The sequence below is a fragment of the Hyla sarda genome, chromosome 10 (assembly GCF_029499605.1).
Source record: "Hyla sarda isolate aHylSar1 chromosome 10, aHylSar1.hap1, whole genome shotgun sequence".
Lineage (NCBI taxonomy): Eukaryota > Metazoa > Chordata > Amphibia > Anura > Hylidae > Hyla > Hyla sarda.
Genome location: NC_079198.1, coordinates 12513846 through 12532879, shown reverse-complemented (window position 1 = coordinate 12532879; position 19034 = coordinate 12513846). Strand labels below are relative to the sequence as shown.

Here is a 19034-nt window from a genome sequence, read left to right as displayed (position 1 = left end):
GGTCTATCCACACGTACAGTAATCTGTGCAGATTTGATGCGCAGGATTTCAAGCTGTGTTCAGTCATTCAGTTTACATTGAAATCAGCAGCAGAAAATCTGCACAGAATACTGTACGGGTGAATAGACCCTTAAAGGGGTACTACGCCATCTTCTCCCTTATTCAAAGGATAACACACACACACAAAAAAAATTCTGCCATGATTCCGGCAGAATTCTTTAGGCTATAGTTTTAGGCTATGTTTACAGGGCAGAATTTCTGTGCAAAATAGTGTGAATAGACCCTTAAAGGGGTACTCCGCCATCTTCTCCCTTATTCAAAGGATAACACACACACAAAAAAAATTTCTGCATTGATTCCGGCAGAATTCTTTAGGCTATAGTTTTAGGCTATGTTTACAGGGCAGAATTTCTGTGCAAAATACGGTGGAAAAATTCCATTGGAAATTCCACCTAAATTTACTTCAATGGGATTCCGCTGTCCAAATCCCATAGCGAAATTTTGACGGAGTGAATTCTGCAAAATTTTAAGACCTGTGTGTTGTATTGGGGGCAAAATCTCATTGAACTAAATGGGGCTTGAATTTCAGCAGAAAATCCGTCGGAATTCCGCCACAATGAAAAAAAAATTTCTGTGGAATTACGGAAATTCCACCGTGCATGCATAGATCACTAAACTCCTTGGGGAAGTTACTCCCCTCAGGGATAACCCTGAATAAAGACTCCCACTAAATAAAGCTTAAAGGGGTACTCCGGTGAAAAACTTTTTTTTTTTTTCCAAATCAACTGGTGCCAGAAAGTTAAACAGATTAGTAAATTATTTCTATAAAAAAATCTTAATCCTTCCTGTACTTATTAGCTGCTGAATACAAGAGGAAATTCTTTTCTTTTTGGAATGCCCTCTGATGACATCCCGAGCACAGTTCTCTCTGCTGACGTTATTATAATAATAATAATAACACTTTATTTATTGTTGTCCTTAGTGGGATTTGAACCCAAGTCCCCAGCACTGCAAGGCAGCAGTGCTAACCACTGAGCCACCATGCTGCTCTTAGCATACAGCTGCTATTCATGGTTGCTAAAATGGACAGAGATGTCAGCAGAGAGCACTGTGCTCGTGATGTCATCAGTGTTCCAAAAAGAAAGGAATTTCCTCTGTAGCATTCAGCAGCTAATAAGTACTGGAAGGAATAAGATTTTTTAATAGAAGTAATTTACAAATATGTTTAACTTTCTGCCACCAGTTGATTTAAAAGAAAAAAAGGTTTTCAACTTTTATTTCTTTAAAGTAAAAAATTGTGAATTTGTGCTCAGTGGCCACTAGGTGGCAGTGGTGTATTAAAATCACAGCACTGTGTACATTCACGTTTACATAAATGAATTTTTTTTTGTTTCCATAAATTTTGATATGAACTTATGTAACATTGCTAAATGTGAATCCTCCTTCCTAACGTTTCGCCATTAGATGGCTTTTTCAAAGGGCACGAAGCTCCACTGTGTGAACATAGCCGGTAGGTGCAGGTAGGTGCTCATTGTATTCCTATTCTCCCGGTTGGGAAACACTGTTATAGCGAAATTTCAGCTGTGATTTCCCTCCATGATAGGACAGCGCGCACCATGTCGGAGCTCTCACCTCTGGTCATCATCTGGATTGTTGGCGGATAGTAAAGACATCATTGTGGACTTGCCGGTGCCCTGGAACCCAAGGATTCCAACAACCAGGACGTCAGTCTGATCCAGCAGGAACTGAAATAAACAAAAAGGAAAAACGTATAACAAGCACCGGATTTATACGCTACTAAACTAGATTTTATTTTTACAGTCTGACCCCCAAAGCGAGGGCCCGATGCTGGCACCTACTGGAAATCCAACACTTAAATCACACGGGATGTCCCCCAAAGAACAAATCCCCAATACACCCTATTAGGATTTGAAGAACCATATACAGTGATCCCTCAACTTACAATGGCCTCAACACACAATAGTTTCAACATACAATGGTCTTTTATGGACCATCGTAACTTGAAACCAAACTCAACATACAATGTACAGACAGTACGGATCTGTGAAATGTGTCACAACTGGAGGAACTGACCAATCAGAATGGGCATTCACTGGTAAATCACCTCTATTACTGAAGCGTATGCACCGACTGGTGTCTGGTAGCGCCCCCTACAGTACAGGGAGGTATTACATGTTCTGTACTCTTTACCTGTATTACTGAAGCTTATGTACTGACTGATGTCTGGTAGCGCCTCCTACAGTACAGGGAGGAACTACAAGTTCTGTACTATTCAGTACCTGTGCCAGGTTTAGCTGCTCCTTTGGACACCAGGTAAGGGCGGCTCCATTTGGGACACTGGGTGTACTGTATAGGACCCTGAAGAAGCTCCTGTCCCCTACATAAACCACTGTTTCCCAACCAGGGTGCCTCCAGCTGTTGCAAAACTACAACTCCCAGCATGCCCGGACAGCCAACGGCTGTCCGGGCATGCTGGGAGTTGTAGTTTTGCAACAGCTGGAGGCACCCTGGTTGGGAAACACTGACCTAGACAGTGATTTACAGCTCCCAGCAGATCTTTATTACTTTTATATATAAGGATTTGCTTTATCTATATTAGTTTTCTACTTATTTTTCTTTAATCCTCACTTTTTCCTATTTTTGGATGACATTTTGGTGGCTTCAGAACCAATTACCAGGTTTCCATAGAGTTCTGGTCGCAACATACAATGGTTTCAACATACAATGCTCGTCCCGGAACCAATTCATATTGTAACTTGAGGGACCACTGTATTAAGGTGCGTTCACATGGCCGTCTGTCCCTGTTTTTTTTTATCCCCGTTTCGGTTCAGTTCTTGCAGGATGTAAACGGATGAAAAACGGTTTTAAAAAAAATCCCATTCCGTTTTTTTGACGGCAGTATTTTTTCTTCATTTAAAGAAAAAAAAAACTGAAGAAAAAAACGTATACAGTGAATTTAACATTATAGTCTATGGAAAACCGATGAGCTTTTAATTTAATCTGTTTGCATCTGTTTTTTTAATTCGCTTTTTTAATCCGTTTTTTGCTTCTGGGCATACTCAAAACAAAAACAAAATTTTTTTTTATTTTTGGTTTATTAACTGAACAATAACAGATCCAAACGGAAACAACCGATAACATCCATTTGCATATGTTATTTTCCGTTTTTTTTTTTTTTAAAGTCCCTTTTTTCTTTTTGACGGGGTCTAGACGGCCGTGTGAACGCAGCATTACATGGGTGCTCACTAGAGATGAGGGAACTTACAGTAAATTCGATTCGTCACAAACTTCTCAGCTCGGCGGTTGCTGACTTTTCCTGCGTAAATTAGTTCAGCTTTCTGGTGCTCTGGTGGGCTGGAAAAGGTGGATACAGTCCTAGGAAAGAGTCTCCTAGGACTGTATCCACCTTTTCCAGCCCACCGGAGCACCGGAAAGCTGAACTAATTTATGCAGGAAAAGACATCAACCGCCGAGCCGAGAAGTTCGTGACGAATCGAATTTACTGTAAGTTCGCTCATCTCTAGTGCTCACATATAAGTGCATGTGTTTGGGCATTTTATTTATTTTTATGCTATGTATTGAGCCTCATTCTGAGCCGTAAACAGCTGAAAAGCAAGCAAAAAAATAAAATAAAATAATAACTATAGGCCAATGTTTCCCGACCAGGGTGCCTCCAGCTGTTGCAAAACTACAACTCCCAGAAAAAAATAAAAAAAAAAAATAAAATAAAAACTACAACTCCCCGCATGGTCCTGCCGCTGGGGTCCAGCACGATCTCGGCTACAGCACCCCAGACATCTAGTGCACGGAGTGAACTTCGCTCCGTGCCGAATGACTGGCGATGCGGAGGCTTGTGATGTCACGGCCACGCCCCCTCAATTCAAGTCTATGGGAGGGGGCGTGACTGCCGTCACGCCCCCTCCCATAGACTTGCATTGAGGGGGCGTGGCCGTGATGTAACGAGCCTCCGGAGCTGAACCTGATGCTCTAAACGAACGCCGGGTGCAGCAGGGAGATCGTGGGGGTCCCGAGCGATGGGACCCCCGCGATCAGACATCTCATCCCCTATACTTTGGATAGGAGATAAGATGTCTAGGGGCGGAGTATCCCTTTAAAGGGATTATTTAGGAATAAAAAAATAAGACCGCTTCCCATGTCTCCAGGTTGTGTGCGGTATTACAACTTGGCTCCATTCACTTCAATGGAACTGAGCTGCAGAACAACACCCAACCTGGAGACAGACAGGGAGTGGTCTTTGAAAAAAAATTACCTCTGTTTTTCAATTCCTGGATAATGCCTTTAAAATGGGTTAAAATCAAGTGTTAATGGCCGAGATTGGTAATCAACAAAGAGCTAAAAAGCTTTGATAACGTTTCCAATGTAAAACAATGTATCCAGTATATTATCCCAGCTGAAGAGTCAAGAGAACCAAAAAAACTGGAAAAAAAAACCCTGCAGGATAAATGACAAGAAGTCTCTACCTCAATAGCGCTGTCACCCCAATTCATGTATTCATCCACCAGCTTAATACTGTGCTTCATCTTCTGAGGGGGCATCAGCTTCGCCTGACCGACCACAGCTGTAAGGATGGAATATATGTACAGTGACCCAACCAGCAGAATAGTGAGTGCAGCTCTGGAGTATAATACAGGATATAACTCAGGATCAGTACAGGATAAGTAATGTAATGTATGTACACAGTGACCTCACCAGCAGAATAGTGAGTACAGCTCTGGAGTATAATACAGGATATAACTCAGGATCAGTACAGGATAAGTAATGTAATGTATATACACAGTGACCTCACCAGCAGAATAGTGAGTACAGCTCTGGAGTATAATACAGGATATAACTCAGGATCAGTACAGGATAAGTAATGTAATGTATGTACACAGTGACTCCACCAGCAGAATAGTGAGTACAGCTCTGGAGTATAATACAGGATATAACTCAGGATCAGTACAGGATAAGTAATGTAATGTATATACACAGTGACCTCACCAGCAGAATAGTGAGTACAGCTCTGGAGTATAATACAGGATATAACTTAGGATCAGTACAGGATAAGTAATGTAATGTATATACACAGTGACCCCACCAGCAGAATAGTGAGTACAGCTCTGGAGTATAATACAGGATATAACTCAGGATCAGTACAGGATAAGTAATATAATATATGTACACAGTGATCTCACCAGCAGAATAGTGAGCACAGTTCTGGAGTATAATACAGGATATAACTCAGGATCAGTACAGGATAAGTAATGTAATGTATGTACACAGTGATCTCACCAGCAGAATAGTGAGTGCAGCTCTGGGGTATAATACAGGCTATAACTCAGGATCAGTACAGGATAAGTAATGTAATGTATGTACACAGTGACCTCACCAGCAGAATAGTGAGTACAGCTCTGGAGTATAATACAGGATATAACTCAGGATCAGTACAGGATAAGTAATGTAATGTATGTACACAGTGACCTCACCAGCAGAATAGTGAGTACAGCTCTGGAGTATAATATAGGATAGAACTCAGGATCAGTACAGGATAAGTAATGTAATGTATGTACACAGTGACCCCACCAGCAGAATAGTGAGTACAGCTCTGGAGTATAATACAGGATATAACTCAGGATCAGTACAGGATAAGTAATGTAATGTATGTACACAGTGACCTCACCAGCAGAATAGTGAGTACAGCTCTGGAGTATAATACAGGCTATAACTCAGGATCAGTACAGGATAAGTAATGTAATGTATGTACACAGTGACCTCACCAGCAGAATAGTGAGTACAGCTCTGGAGTATAATACAGGATATAACTCAGGATCAGTACAGGATAAGTAATGTAATGTATGTACACAGTGACCTCACCAGCAGAATAGTGAGTACAGCTCATGAGTACAATACAGGTTGTAATTCAGGATCAGTTAATAATCAGCACTTACGATCCACGTTACCACTGGCGTTCCCTGCTGCAGCCGCCATGCCCCTGTTCTGTATCTGATACACCGGCTGTGTCGGGCGCTGCCCTTCTTTCTCTACCTTCGCTGTGGCAGCAGTAGGTGGGAGGTTGGCACCATCTGCTGTCGGGGTCGGCTTTCCCTCCTCTCTGGCCTTCATAAGAACAATGGGTTTTTCCAGGGCAGGTGGCACAGGCGCCGGCTTTGGCTAAAACAGTGGAGAAAAATGAAATTATTCACACAAAGCTCCATTTCTAAGGCAGTGTTACCCAACTAGGGTGCCTCCAGCTGTTGCAAAACTACAACTCCCAGCATGCCCGGACAGCCTTTGGCTGTCCGGGCATGCTGGGAGTTGAAGTTTTGCAACAGCTGGAGGCACCCTGGTTGGGAAACACTGGCATAAGGACATGCCCTACTGACAGGGTAAATATGGATTGGGGCTCATTGTAGTCTCTCTTTATGCATTTACAGTCCTTGGTGCAGGACTGTACTATATATATATATAAATATTTTTTTATATATATATAAAATTCTAAACATATATATATATATATATATATATATATATATATATAAAATATAATATTAGGGATGTCCCGGTATTGGGACCGATACTGGACATTTGCACTAGTACTTGTAGCCGTGCAAATGTACCCGATACCTGCCGGCGGGACTCCCAGGTATCACGGAGGTGCGGTAAGCCGCCTGCACTCTCCGCTCCCATACTTTGCAGTGCGTTCAGTAGCCGGGACCTGCATTAACCCTTTAAACCCCACGATCAAAAATGATCGCGGCGTCCAAAAGTCCTGAGATTTACTGCCGGGTAGCTCGGGGATGCTGATTGAGATCACTGCGGTGTAATCGCGGTGTCCCAATCCGGTGAGAGGACTGCCGCAGGTCCCTTACCCTGCTCCGTGTGTCTGATCGTCGCTCCTTTACTGCTGCCAGCCAGTAAAGGAGCGCCAATAACACTGATCAATGCCATGCTCTGGCATAGCACTGATCAGTATGCAATCTACAGATTGCATGTAATAGTGTAAAAAACAATAATAAAAGTAAATGAACCCCTTCCCGAGAAAAAAAAATAAAAAATTTTATAATTAAAAAAAAAGTCCTTTCAAAAAAAACTTTTTCCTATTAAAGAAATAAAAAATGACATGACATTGAAAAAAGTATCGGTAATTGGCATCGGCAAAAGTATCGGCACTCATACTCAGTCTTAATAGAAAAATGGCACAACACAGAGTTCTGAGACAGCTGACATGACATTCTTAGTAATGCTGGTAACTGGCAAAGGGGTTAAAGGGGTACTCCGCTGCTCAGCGTTTGGAAGAAAATGTTCCGAACGCTTAGAGACATCGCCGGAGCTTGTGATGTCATAGACCCACCCCTTATGACGTAATGCTCCGCCCCCTCAATGCAAGTCTAAGGGAGGGGGCATGACATCCGTCATGCCCCCTCCCATAGACTTGCATTGAGGGGGCGGGGCGTGATGTCATATGGGGACCAGGCTATGACGTCACGAGCTCCCGGCGCCGGCTCTAAGCATTCGGAACATTTTCTTCCAAACGCTGAGCAGCGGAGTACCCCTTTAAACATGACGGCCTATCTGTTTCCTGACAGCGCCAATGATCAGCTGTTGGAAGGGGCTGGGGTATAAAGTTTTTACACGAAAACCCCATGAAAAATGTGCCAAGCTGCGGACCATCGCTGAGGCTCCACCCACTTACACGCTCAGCAGCAGGCTTAGCCAGGATGATGGGGGTCTTCTGCATGGTGTAGCCAGCGGTGTCATCATTTCCATCCTGAAAAAAAGGGGGGAAAAAAATATTTTAAAATACTATACAGCAAAACAGTAAAAAAGATGAACGAAATATAACAAAGCAGAGCTTAAAGGGGTACTCCGCAGATCAGCGTTTGGAACAAACTGTTCCCAACGCTGGAGCCGGCAGCTCGTGACATCGTAGCCCCGCCCCCTCATGATGTCACGCCCCATCAATGCACGCCGCCATGCCCCCTCCCATAGACTTGCATTGAGGGGGCGGGGCGTGACGTCACATGGGGCGGAGTCGTGATGTCACGCTCTTCCGCCATTGTGATCGGGATCCAAAGCCTCCAGCGTTGCCGGAAGCCGTACAGGTGGGTGCTGCAGCCGAGATCCCGGGGGTCCCCAGCAGCGGGACCCCCGCGATCTGACATCTTATCTAGGGGCGGAGTACCCCTTTAAGTCCCCTCCCCAATAACATTTATCAGTATCGCCGCGTGTGGATACGTCCAAACTATTAACATGATGAAGAACAGTGAACGTAAAAACAAAAATAAAGTCCAAAATTGCTGATTTTTTTTTTTGTCACATCACATCCTAATCGATTAAAAAGGTTGGACTTGTTTCCAATTGGTGTAATGAAAGGAGAAACACCCTTAAAAGGGGTACTTTTTTTTTTTTATTATAAATCAACTGGTGCCAGAAAGTTAAACAGATTTGTAAATTATTTCTATAAAAAAAATCTTAATCCTTCCAGTACTTATCAGCTGCTGTTATGATCCACAGGAAGTTCTTTTCTTTTTGAATTTCCTTTCTGCCTGACCACAGTGCTCTCTGCTGACATCCCTGTCCATTTTTAGGAACTGTCCAGAGCAGGAGCAAATCTCCATAGAAAAACCTCTCCTGCTCTGGACAGTTCCTAAAATGGTCAGAGGTGTCAGCAGAGAGCACTGTGGTCAGGCAGAAAGGAAATTCTAAAAGAAAAGAACTTCCTCTGTAGTATACAGCCGCTAATAAGTACTGGAAGAGTTAAGATTTTTTTAATAGAAGTCATTTACAAATCTGTTTAACTTTCTGGCACCAGTTGATTTAAAAAAAAAAAAAAGTTTTCCACCGGAGTGCCCCTTTAAATAGAAGAGAAGCCCCTTCTGTGCACTCACCCATCTGTCTTGATCCCGGTCTCCTCGCAGCATGGGGTCTCTCTCTCGGCCGGGCTCGGAGAGGTTGAGATTCCCACCAGGGCCCTGATCCATCCAGCGACGTCTCCTATTGCGCCCAGGGACGTACATACTGGGCTGACTGTGTCCAGAGTCTGACATGATTCTGTAATAAAAAGAAACACGTTTTATATGAGGCGACTGTGGGAGGGGGAGTACTTGCCCTGAGCACATTCTATACCAGTGTTTCCTAACCAGGGTGCCTCCAGCTGTTGCAAAACTACAACTCCCAGCAAGCCCGGACAGCCGCTGGCTGTCCGGGGATGCTGGGAGTTGTAGTTTTGCAACAGCTGGAGGCACCCTGGTTGGGAAACACTTCTATACAAAAAACAAAACAAAAAAAACACTACAAGTGTTTGAGTCGTCTTCTGGTGTCAAGCATTCAGCTTTCCCAGATCCCTGAAGGTCAAATCTATTTTATACAATGACGTGATGGGGGGGAGCTTCAGAAGGCAATGTGATGGGGGGAGCTTCAGAAGGCAATGTGATGGGGGGAGCTTCAAACGGCAATGTGATGGGGGGAGCTTCAGAAGGCAATGTGATGGGGGGAGCTTTAGAAGGCAATGTGATGGGGGGAGCTTCAAACGGCAATGTGATGGGGGGAGCTTCAGAAGGCAATGTGATGGGGGGAGCTTTAGAAGGCAATGTGATGGGGGGAGCTTCAGAAGGCAATGTGATAGGGGGAGCTTCAGAAGGCAACGTGATGGGGGAGCTTCAGAAGGCAACGTGATGGGGGAGCTTCAGAAGGCAATGTGATAGGGGGAGCTTCAGAAGGCAATGTGATGGGGGGAGCTTCAGAAGGCAATGTGATAGGGGGAGCTTCAGAAGGCAACGTGATGGGGGAGCTTCAGAAGGCAACGTGATGGGGGGAGCTTCAGACGGCAATGTGATGGGGGGGAGCTTCAGAAGGCAATGTGATGGGGGGAGCTTCAGACGGCAATGTGATGCGGGGAGCTTCAGAAGACAATGTGATGGGGGGAGCTTTAGACGGCAACGTGATGGGGGGAGCTTCAGAAGGCAATGTGATGGGGGGAGCTTTAGACGGCAATGTGATGGGGGGAGCTTCAGAAGGCAATGTGATGGGGGGAGCTTCAGAAGGCAATGTGATGGGGGGAGCTTTAGACGGCAATGTGATGGGGGGAGCTTCAGAAGGCAATGTGATGGGGGAGCTTTAGACGGCAATGTGATGGGGGGAGCTTCAGAAGGCAATGTGATGGGGGGAGCTTTAGACAACAATGTGATGGGGGGAGCTTTAGACGGCAATGTGATGGGGGGGAGCTTCAGACGGCAATGTGATGCGGGGAGCTTCAGACGGCAATGTGATGGGGGGAGCTTCAGAAGGCAATGTGATGGGGGGAGCTTCAGAAGGCAATGTGATGGGGGGAGCTTCAGAAGGCAATGTGATGGGGGGAGCTTTAGACGGCAATGTGATGGGGGAGCTTCAGAAGGCAATGTGATGGGGGGAGCTTTAGACAACAATGTGATGGGGGGAGCTTTAGACGGCAATGTGATGGGGGGGAGCTTCAGACGGCAATGTGATGCGGGGAGCTTCAGACGGCAATGTGATGGGGGGAGCTTCAGAAGGCAATGTGATGGGGGGAGCTTCAGAAGGCAATGTGATGGGGGGAGCTTCAGAAGGCAATGTGATGGGGGGAGCTTTAGACGGCAATGTGATGGGGGAGCTTCAGAAGGCAATGTGATGGGGGGAGCTTCAGAAGGCAATGTGATGGGGGGAGCTTTAGACGGCAATGTGATGGGGGGAGCTTCAGAAGGCAATGTGATGGGGGGAGCTTCAGAAGGCAATGTGATGGGGGGAGCTTCAGAAGGCAATGTGATGGGGGGAGCTTCAGAAGGCAATGTGATGGGGGGAGCTTTAGACGGCAATGTGATGGGGGAGCTTCAGAAGGCAATGTGATGGGGGGAGCTTTAGACAACAATGTGATGGGGGGAGCTTTAGACGGCAATGTGATGGGGGGGAGCTTCAGACGGCAATGTGATGCGGGGAGCTTCAGACGGCAATGTGATGGGGGGAGCTTCAGAAGGCAATGTGATGGGGGGAGCTTCAGAAGGCAATGTGATGGGGGGAGCTTCAGAAGGCAATGTGATGGGGGGAGCTTTAGACGGCAATGTGATGGGGGAGCTTCAGAAGGCAATGTGATGGTGCGAATTGCAGACAGCACTGTGATAGAGAGCTGTGGGTGGCACTGTGATGGGGGGCACGTTATGGGGCAGCTGTGCTGCCTTATTTTTGGGGTCTCGAACACTCATAAAGTCCTGGCCCCACTGGTTGGTGGCCACTGTCAGGAATAAATTGCTCCCCGGGACCTGATACTATAAAGATCTCAGAATAAGGCAGAATTCTTACTGTAGAGACCACACATTACCCCCACAGTAGTAGCACCTGTCGTACGCAGCCGCACTGCAGTGGGGGGGAAGGCATTCCAGGACACACCCAGCCCAGCTCCGACCCGGTATCACAGCTGTCATGGTCCCAGACCTTCCCCACCCGCTCATTCTGTGCTATTTACCCTGGACCCCCACGTTACCACTCACCGGCCCTCTCCTCTCGGCTGCTCTTCAGAAAATCGGGCAATGCTCAAACTGGAAACACAGCCCGTACACAACGTTCCGGGAAAAAAAAGTTCCTATCAAGAACCTCCTGTCGCCATAGGAACAGAGCCAAAGCGCCTGACACTAGAAAACACCACCATCTAGTGGCCGAATGGGCAAACTGCAGTGAGTGATTGATATAATTATTAGTATTATTATTATTTTTAAGATAAAGTCGCGTTAAAAATCGCAAAACATATTTTAAAAAAAACCTGTGCAAACTGTTGAAAATATTCAGTTTTTTTCTGAGACTGGTAACAGTCACGTGACCAGAGTTGTCAGAGATGGGCGGGGCTTAGTTGACGTACTGAAGAATCTAGCGGGAAGGATGAGTTTTGGGGCGGGGAGCGGCTGCAGTACACACCCGCTCCGGCTGTCATACTGTACGGACACCTGCTGGAGCCCAGACAGGACAGTCACCCTACAAATGGCTTCTTTATGCCCATTGAAGAATTATGTCCCTTGTCAGCCGCCTTACTCCTGCGCCCCAAGGTCATGCTGGGAAATGTAGTCCAGCTCAGGTTGTTGCCGATATCCTGACTACAGCTCCCAGCATGCTCTGTGTATAACTTCCCGGTCACGTGGTTGTCTTCTCTTTGACTTTTCCGTGTTTTTCTGGGGGGGGTAGTGGTGGTGAATGTTTCAGGTGGGAGAACTTTGCTGTCATTGGCCAGACAGGTGCGTCACGTGGTCTTACCGACTCCCGGGCCCTGTGCAGGGGCCCCCCCAGGTGCAGGTAATGAAGAGGGGAGGGGCTGTTTACTGGGACTTGTGGTTCTTCAGCAGCTTCAAACACCTAAGCTTGTGTGGAAAGTTTTGGCAGTGGGCTCTGCGGGGGGGGGGGGGGGGGGTTAACTTATTTAAAGGGACAGTACACACAGCCTGACATCCATGGGGGTAATGACAGGAAGTCCAGCAGCACCACCACTACTACCCCCATCATTTCTACATGTCATCACTATATACCTCTCTTGATCTGTGCAACTTGTACAACGCAAACACTTACCTACTTATCATGTACATAGCATCCCCTGTATATAGGGTATATAGATCACCTGTGGACCCCCTGTATATAGCACCCCCTGTATGTAGGACCCCTCCTGTAGGTAGATTGCCACCTGTATATAGGGTATATAGCAGTGGTTTTCAACCTGCAGACCTCCAGATGTTGCAAAACTACAACTGTAGTTTTGCAACATCTGGAGGTCCGCAGGTTGGAGACCACTGGTATATAGGATCACCTGTGGACCCCCTGTATGTAGGCAGAATGCCCCTATACACTGAGGACACATGTACAAGATAAGTAATGTAATGTACAGTGACCTCACCAGCAGAATAGTGAGTACAGCTCTGGAGTATAATACAGGATATAACTCAGGATCAGTACAGGATAAGTAATGTAGTGTATGTACACAGTCACCTCACCAGCAGAATAGTGAGTGCAGCTCTGGGGTATAATACAGGATATAACTCAGGATCAGTACAGGATAAGTAATGTAATGTATGTACACAGTGATCACACCAGCAGAATAGTGAGTACAGCTCTGGAGTATAATACAGGATATAACTCAGGATCAGTACAGGATAAGTAATGTAATGTATGTACACAGTGACCTCACCAGCAGAATAGTGAGTACAGCTCAGGAGTGTAATACCGGATATAACTCAGGATCAGTACAGGATAAGTAATGTAATGTATGTACACAGTGGCCCCACCAGCAGAATAGTGAGTACAGCTCTGGAGTATAATACAGGATATAACTCAGGATCAGTACAGGATAAGTAATGTAATGTATGTACACAGTGGCCCCACCAGCAGAATAGTGAGTACAGCTCTGGAGTATAATACAGGATATAACTCAGGATCAGTACAGGATAAGTAATGTATATACACAGTGACCTCACCAGCAGAATAGTGAGTACAGCTCTGGGGTATAATACAGGATATAACTCAGGATCAGTACAGAATAAGTAATGTAATGTATGTACACAGTGACCTCACCAGCAGAATAGTGAGTACAGCTCTGGAGTATAATACAGGATATAACTCAGGATCAGTACAGGATAAGTAATGTTATGTGTGTACACAGTGACCTCACCAGCAGAATAGTGAGTACAGCTCTGGAGTATAATACAGGATATAACTCAGGATCAGTACAGGATAAGTAATGTTATGTGTGTACACAGTGACCTCACCAGCAGAATAGTGAGTGCAGCTCTGGAGTATAATACAGGATATAACTCAGGATCAGTACAGGATAAGTAATGTTATGTGTATACCCAGTGACCTTATCGCCTTTGCCATTTTCTTATAGATAATCTTATCCAGATTTGGTCCTTGGTCATGGATTCCTGTCATGGGTTCGAAGTTGGGGCTGAAGTGGAATTTATAGAAGGCTCCGTAGTCCTGGAGGACTCCTCTACAATAACAGTGGTTCGTACAGCCGTTCTATAGAACATAATGCTTTATTTTCTTGAGGTTGACTACTGGTTTACCTTAAATGGGGTCAGAAATATTCTTGCCCAAGGTCGGATCTTGGATCCTTTGCAGCTTTGAAGGGGTACTCCGATGGAAAATATTTTCTTTTAAATCAACTGGTGCCAGAAAGTTAAACAGATTTGTAAATTACTTCTATTAAAAAATCTTAATCCTTCCAGTACTTGTCTGCTGCTGTATAATACACAGGAAGTTATTTTTGTTTTGAATTTCCTTTCTGCCTGACCGCAGTGCTCTCTGCTGACACCTCTGTACATTTTAGGAACTGTCCAGAGTAGGAGCAAATCCCCCATAGCAAACCTATCCTGCCCTAGACAGTTCCTGACACGGACAGAGGGGTCAGCAGAGAGCACTGTGGTCAGGCAGAGAGGAAATTCAAAAAGAAAAGAAATTCCTATGGAGCATACAGCATCTGATAGGTACTGGAAGGATTGGGATTTTTAATAGAGGAAAATTACAAATCTGTTTAACTTTCTGGCACCAGTTGATTTAAAAGAGTGTTTTCCACCGGAATAGCCCATTAAGCACCTTATATTATGATGGTTATTCCATTTACTTATGTATAGGGCTTAAAGGGGTACTCTGCTGCTCAGCATTTGGAACAAACTGCCAAAGGCTGTCCGGGCATACTGGGAGATGTTGTTTTGCAACAGCTGGAGGCATCCTAGTTGGGAAACACTGTCCTAAGTAATAATAGGGGCGTGGGAGAAACCTAAAAAAAAAAAAAAAAAACTGATGCTCACCTAGCTAAGGTTTGTTGCAGATCCCGTTCTCCTCCGTGAGGTCCTGATATCTTCTCTGTGCTCCCATAAAGCAGCTGGTTCCAGGACCTCTTCTGCTCAGCCAATCAGTGGCTGTAGCAGTGTCAGGACAGTGATTGGCTGAGCAGGAAGGTTACATATTTCATAAGGTTGAAAAAAGACCAGAGTCCATCAAGTCCAACCTATAACCCGTATGAGTCCCTACTGAGTTGCTCCAGAGGAAGGCAAAAAAACCCTCATACTAGAGGTAAAAATTCCTTCCCGACTCCAAATATGGCATCAGAATAAATATCTGGATCAACGTTCTGTCCCTATAAATCTAATATACATAACCAGCGATGTTATTATTCTTCAAAAATGCATCCAGACCCCTTTTGAATTCTTTTACCGAGTTCACCATGACACCTCCTCCGGGGGAGAATTCCACAGTCTCACTGCTCTTACAGTAAAGAACCCCCGTCTGTGCTGGTGTAGAAACCTTCTTTCCTCTAGACGTAGAGGACGCCCCCTTGTTATAGATACAGTCCTGGGTATAAATAGATCAGGGAGAGATCTCTGTACTGTCCCCTGATATATTTATACATAGTTAGTAGGTCGCCCCTAAGCCTTCTTTTTTCTAAACTAAATAACCCTAATTCTGATAATCTTTCTGGGTACTGTAGTCCTCCCATTCCCTGTTTTAACCCTCTCCCTTATGCCCCTATTGATGCACCCCATGATTTTATTTGCCTTGGCAGCAGCTGCCCGACACTGGTAACTACAGCTAAATTTACTGTTAACTAAGACTCCTAAGTCCTTTTCCACGTCAGTCGTCCCAAGTGTTCTCCCATTTAATAAATAATCCCAGCCCGGATATTTCCTCCCCATGTGCATTACCTTACATTTATCAGTGTTACCTCATCTGCCACTTCTCAGCCCAAACCTCCAACATATACAGATCCATTTGTAACAGTGCAATGTCCTCTATTGTGTTATCTACTATACACAGTGTACTGTCCTCTATTGTGTTTACCGCTTTACAGAGTTTAGTATCATCAAAGATTGCTACTTTACTATTTAACCCCTCTACAAGGTCATTAATAAATATATTAAATAGAACAGGACCCAAGACTGACCCCTGTGGTCCTCACTAGTAACAATCACCCAATCAGAATAAATACGATTAATAACCACCCTCTGTTTCCTATCACTGAGCCAGTTACTTACCCACTTACACACATTCTCCCCAGCCCAATCCTTCTCATTTTATGCACCAACCTTTTATGTGGCACCGTATCAAATGCTTTGGAAAAATCCAGATATACGACATCCAGTGATTGCCCCTGGTCCAGTCTGGAGCTCACCTCCTCATATAAGCTGATCAGGTGACAGGACCGATCCCTCATAAAGCCATGTGATATGGGGTCATACATTTATTTTTATCAAGATATTCCAAAATAGCATCTCTTAGAAAACCCTCAAACAATTTACATACAACAGAGGTTAAACTAACAGGCCTATAATTCCCGGGGGATAGAAATGAAATGGGGGAGATTGGACATATAATTTCATTTGTTTATTATATCGAAAGTGAGATATCATAGAATATGCAACAAAACCTGGGTAGATCAGATGTGAAAACATGACCCAATTTTTTAAATTGCAGATTTCTATCTTATGTTCCATTGTTGATTCCGCTGCTATGTGTCTCCATTCTTCCTGTAGGAGAACAAGCAGGACTTGCCAGCGTGGCATCATGTTCATTACATTGATGAGTCAAGTAGCGATGAAAGCCTGGGCCACCCATCTGAGGTCAAGACCGTAACTAAAGACCAATCGGAGATGAAGGCGCCCGCTATCCCTGAAGGTCTGTACACTGGATCGCCGCTTCACATTATACAGAATAATGACGAGTCTGTGGTATGGGACGACCTATATAATAGTGAACATCAGGATCAAACTTGTCCCATGGAAGAAACTGAGATTTCACATACGGAAATTATATCAGCCGCGAATACCAGTCCTTCTCCCACCGAGCCTGCCGAGCTGTATTCAGAGACCATTTTGACCCAAGAAGAGGAGGAAGTGGAGCTTTTGGGAAAGTACAGCTACTATAATGCAAAGACCCAGTGTGCGGGGACAGTAAAGCCATGGATACGGAGCCATAAATGTGAAAAGTGTGGACGCCAGTTTGGACGAATGTACAACCTAGAGAGGCATATGTGCATCAAGAAGGCCCTGACCAAGGTTAACATGGATCATATGGTGTTTAGTAACCTGTCAGATATGGGGGATTCAGATAATAGATGTGAACAAAGTGAAGAGTCTATGAATAGATTGGAGAAAATGTGTGCGGAGGCTCAGAAGGAGCTTCACAACCTGCAGGGACTGTACAAGAGGGAAGACGAGAAGCCTCTACTCGGTATTTCGGTGGAAAGTCGGGCAACACCTACTCCTATATACAGACCACTCCTTGACGGTCAAGGATTCAGGTATAGACGTCCTTTTACCTGTGAACGCTGTGGGCGCAGGTTTAGGAACAAATTCAATTTAGGGTTTCATGTCTGCTGCGGTGACAAAAATATGAGCGCCCCTCAAAACACCATTGTTATTAAACCGGAAAATTCCATAGCCACAAACCTTCTTGGTCAGTCAGATCAGACTAACTCAAACCTGGAGAAACCTCCTGGAAAAAGCAAGGTCCCCGAGGGCACCGAAATCTTCAAATGCCAACTTTGCGGGAAAGAGTACACCAAACAAGCCTACTATAGGAGCCACATGCGATGGCACATGAAGGAGAGAGATCTGATCTGCTCTGTGAATAAGTCCATTTCAGCGGACAATGTCGACCATCTCTTAACCAACATCGATATGACCTCTATAGGGTTAAAAAAGAAAAGTGGACCAACATTTACCTGCCAGGAATGTGGCAGAATCTTTAATAAACAATGTTCGTTCTCCACCCACACCCTGTGGCATCATAAAAGAAATAATGCTGCGTCGGAGCCATCTGTAAGCCAAGTAGTGGAGGGTCAAGAGATGAAGACGCAGGAAGCCCAAGTCCCCTCGATATCTGCTCAACATAAGGATAGTGATGGGACAAAGGCCGTCCCTGATACTTTCAATTGCCCCGAATGTGGGAGAGTGTTTTTTAAGCGGATCGCCTACGCCAACCATAGTCGTTGGCATGTAAAAGAGCGAGAGCTTGCGCTTAGTGTTAAAGCTGCGACCCAGGCCAACGCTATTGGGCATCAACTTAATTCGTCTCAAGGGGGCAGTAGTGAAGATAGAGCTCAAAGTTACAGCAACCTGGTCAAACATGTCAACTTGGGAGAGCGACAAAGCTTTTATATAGAAGAAGGGACCGTAGATAATTCGGCAGTGGAATCAGGCCAAAGCAGGGCCTCTACAGCAGTACCAGAATTTGTCTGGGAGCTAGAAGTGGGGACGGAAAGTGTCCATGAAGACTTAGTAAGCAAAGCTTCTGAAGTTTCAGAGACTGTAGGGGACGTAGAGGAGACAACGACCAGGACTCAAACCGGTCCCTTAACCTCCCCGACCGAGGAAACCAATGAGAGACCTGCTCCGCTTTCTCGGGTCTTACCCTACAAACTGCTGGGTCGCCAATTAAAAAGACCGAGGCCACCATATAGATGTCGGGACTGTGGCACATGCTTTTCCGGGTCCTGGAAGTTGAAAAGCCATCAATACAAGAGCAAAGTGCTGAGGTCCAGGTGTAAGAAGCACCGGTGTGATTGTGGACGATCGGTGCTGGGTTCGTTGCATTACCTGCGCCACCAGTTGGGGCACCTGAGTGACACGGCTTTCATCTGTGCCGTGTGTGGACAGGTGTTGAGAGGGTACCAGAAACTTCGAGCCCACAGCTGGGTGCACCCGCTGGTATCCCAGTTCCAGTGCAAATGTGGGGCACGGTTTACCCAATTGCCAAAGTATCTCTGGCACTCCTTGTTAAATAAGACGGCAGAACGAGGAAGACGCAAACAGAAGAGCCATCCTAAAAGATTAGGAGATGTGTGCACCTAGAGACTCCTATATACAAATATGTCTACCAGTGCGTGTGGTGCCTTTAATACCACAATGTGCTGAATGAATTTATGATATCATGGAGGGACTGAGACATTTTTGAATGTGAATTATACATTAACCAGATTAAAATCCTAAACTCGCAGACTGTGCATGAATGAAATCCATACTTGAATA

The 19034-nt window shown here is 45.2% G+C and overlaps 2 protein-coding genes across 3 annotated transcripts in view; one reads left to right on the top strand and one right to left on the bottom strand.

The window, feature by feature from the left end:
• Window positions 1-11652, bottom strand: part of SMG9 (SMG9 nonsense mediated mRNA decay factor) — a 22626-nt gene extending 10974 nt beyond the window's left edge. The window contains exons 1-6 of one of the 2 annotated variants that reach the window (XM_056542976.1): window positions 11520-11652; window positions 8910-9072; window positions 7715-7789; window positions 5970-6192; window positions 4503-4600; window positions 1633-1745 (exon numbers count right to left, since the gene is read on the bottom strand). In XM_056542976.1, the coding sequence (XP_056398951.1) occupies window positions 1633-1745; window positions 4503-4600; window positions 5970-6192; window positions 7715-7789; window positions 8910-9068 (668 nt within the window). In that variant the 5' untranslated portion in view covers window positions 9069-9072; window positions 11520-11652. Of the gene's footprint in view, window positions 1-1632; window positions 1746-4502; window positions 4601-5969; window positions 6193-7714; window positions 7790-8909; window positions 9073-11519 lie in introns of those variants that run through there. The other variant, XM_056542975.1, reaches the window with a different exon arrangement.
• On the top strand, window positions 11524-19034 carry LOC130293829 (zinc finger protein 721-like). The gene is made up of 3 exons (XM_056542974.1): window positions 11524-11702; window positions 13892-14010; window positions 16539-19034. Exons 2-3 carry the CDS (start codon window positions 13921-13923, stop codon window positions 18855-18857), a joined length of 2409 nt encoding a protein of 802 aa, XP_056398949.1. The 5' UTR covers window positions 11524-11702; window positions 13892-13920; the 3' UTR covers window positions 18858-19034.

Excerpts from the sequence above, each read along its gene's own strand:
- LOC130293829 (XM_056542974.1), top strand. The coding sequence starts at position 13,921 with ATGGATTCCTGTCATGGGTTCGAAGTTGGGGCTGAAGTGGAATTTATA. Across the intron at positions 14,011-16,538 it reads ACTCCTCTACAATAACAGTG|GAGAACAAGCAGGACTTGCC; the intron begins GTTCGTACAGCC and ends TTCTTCCTGTAG.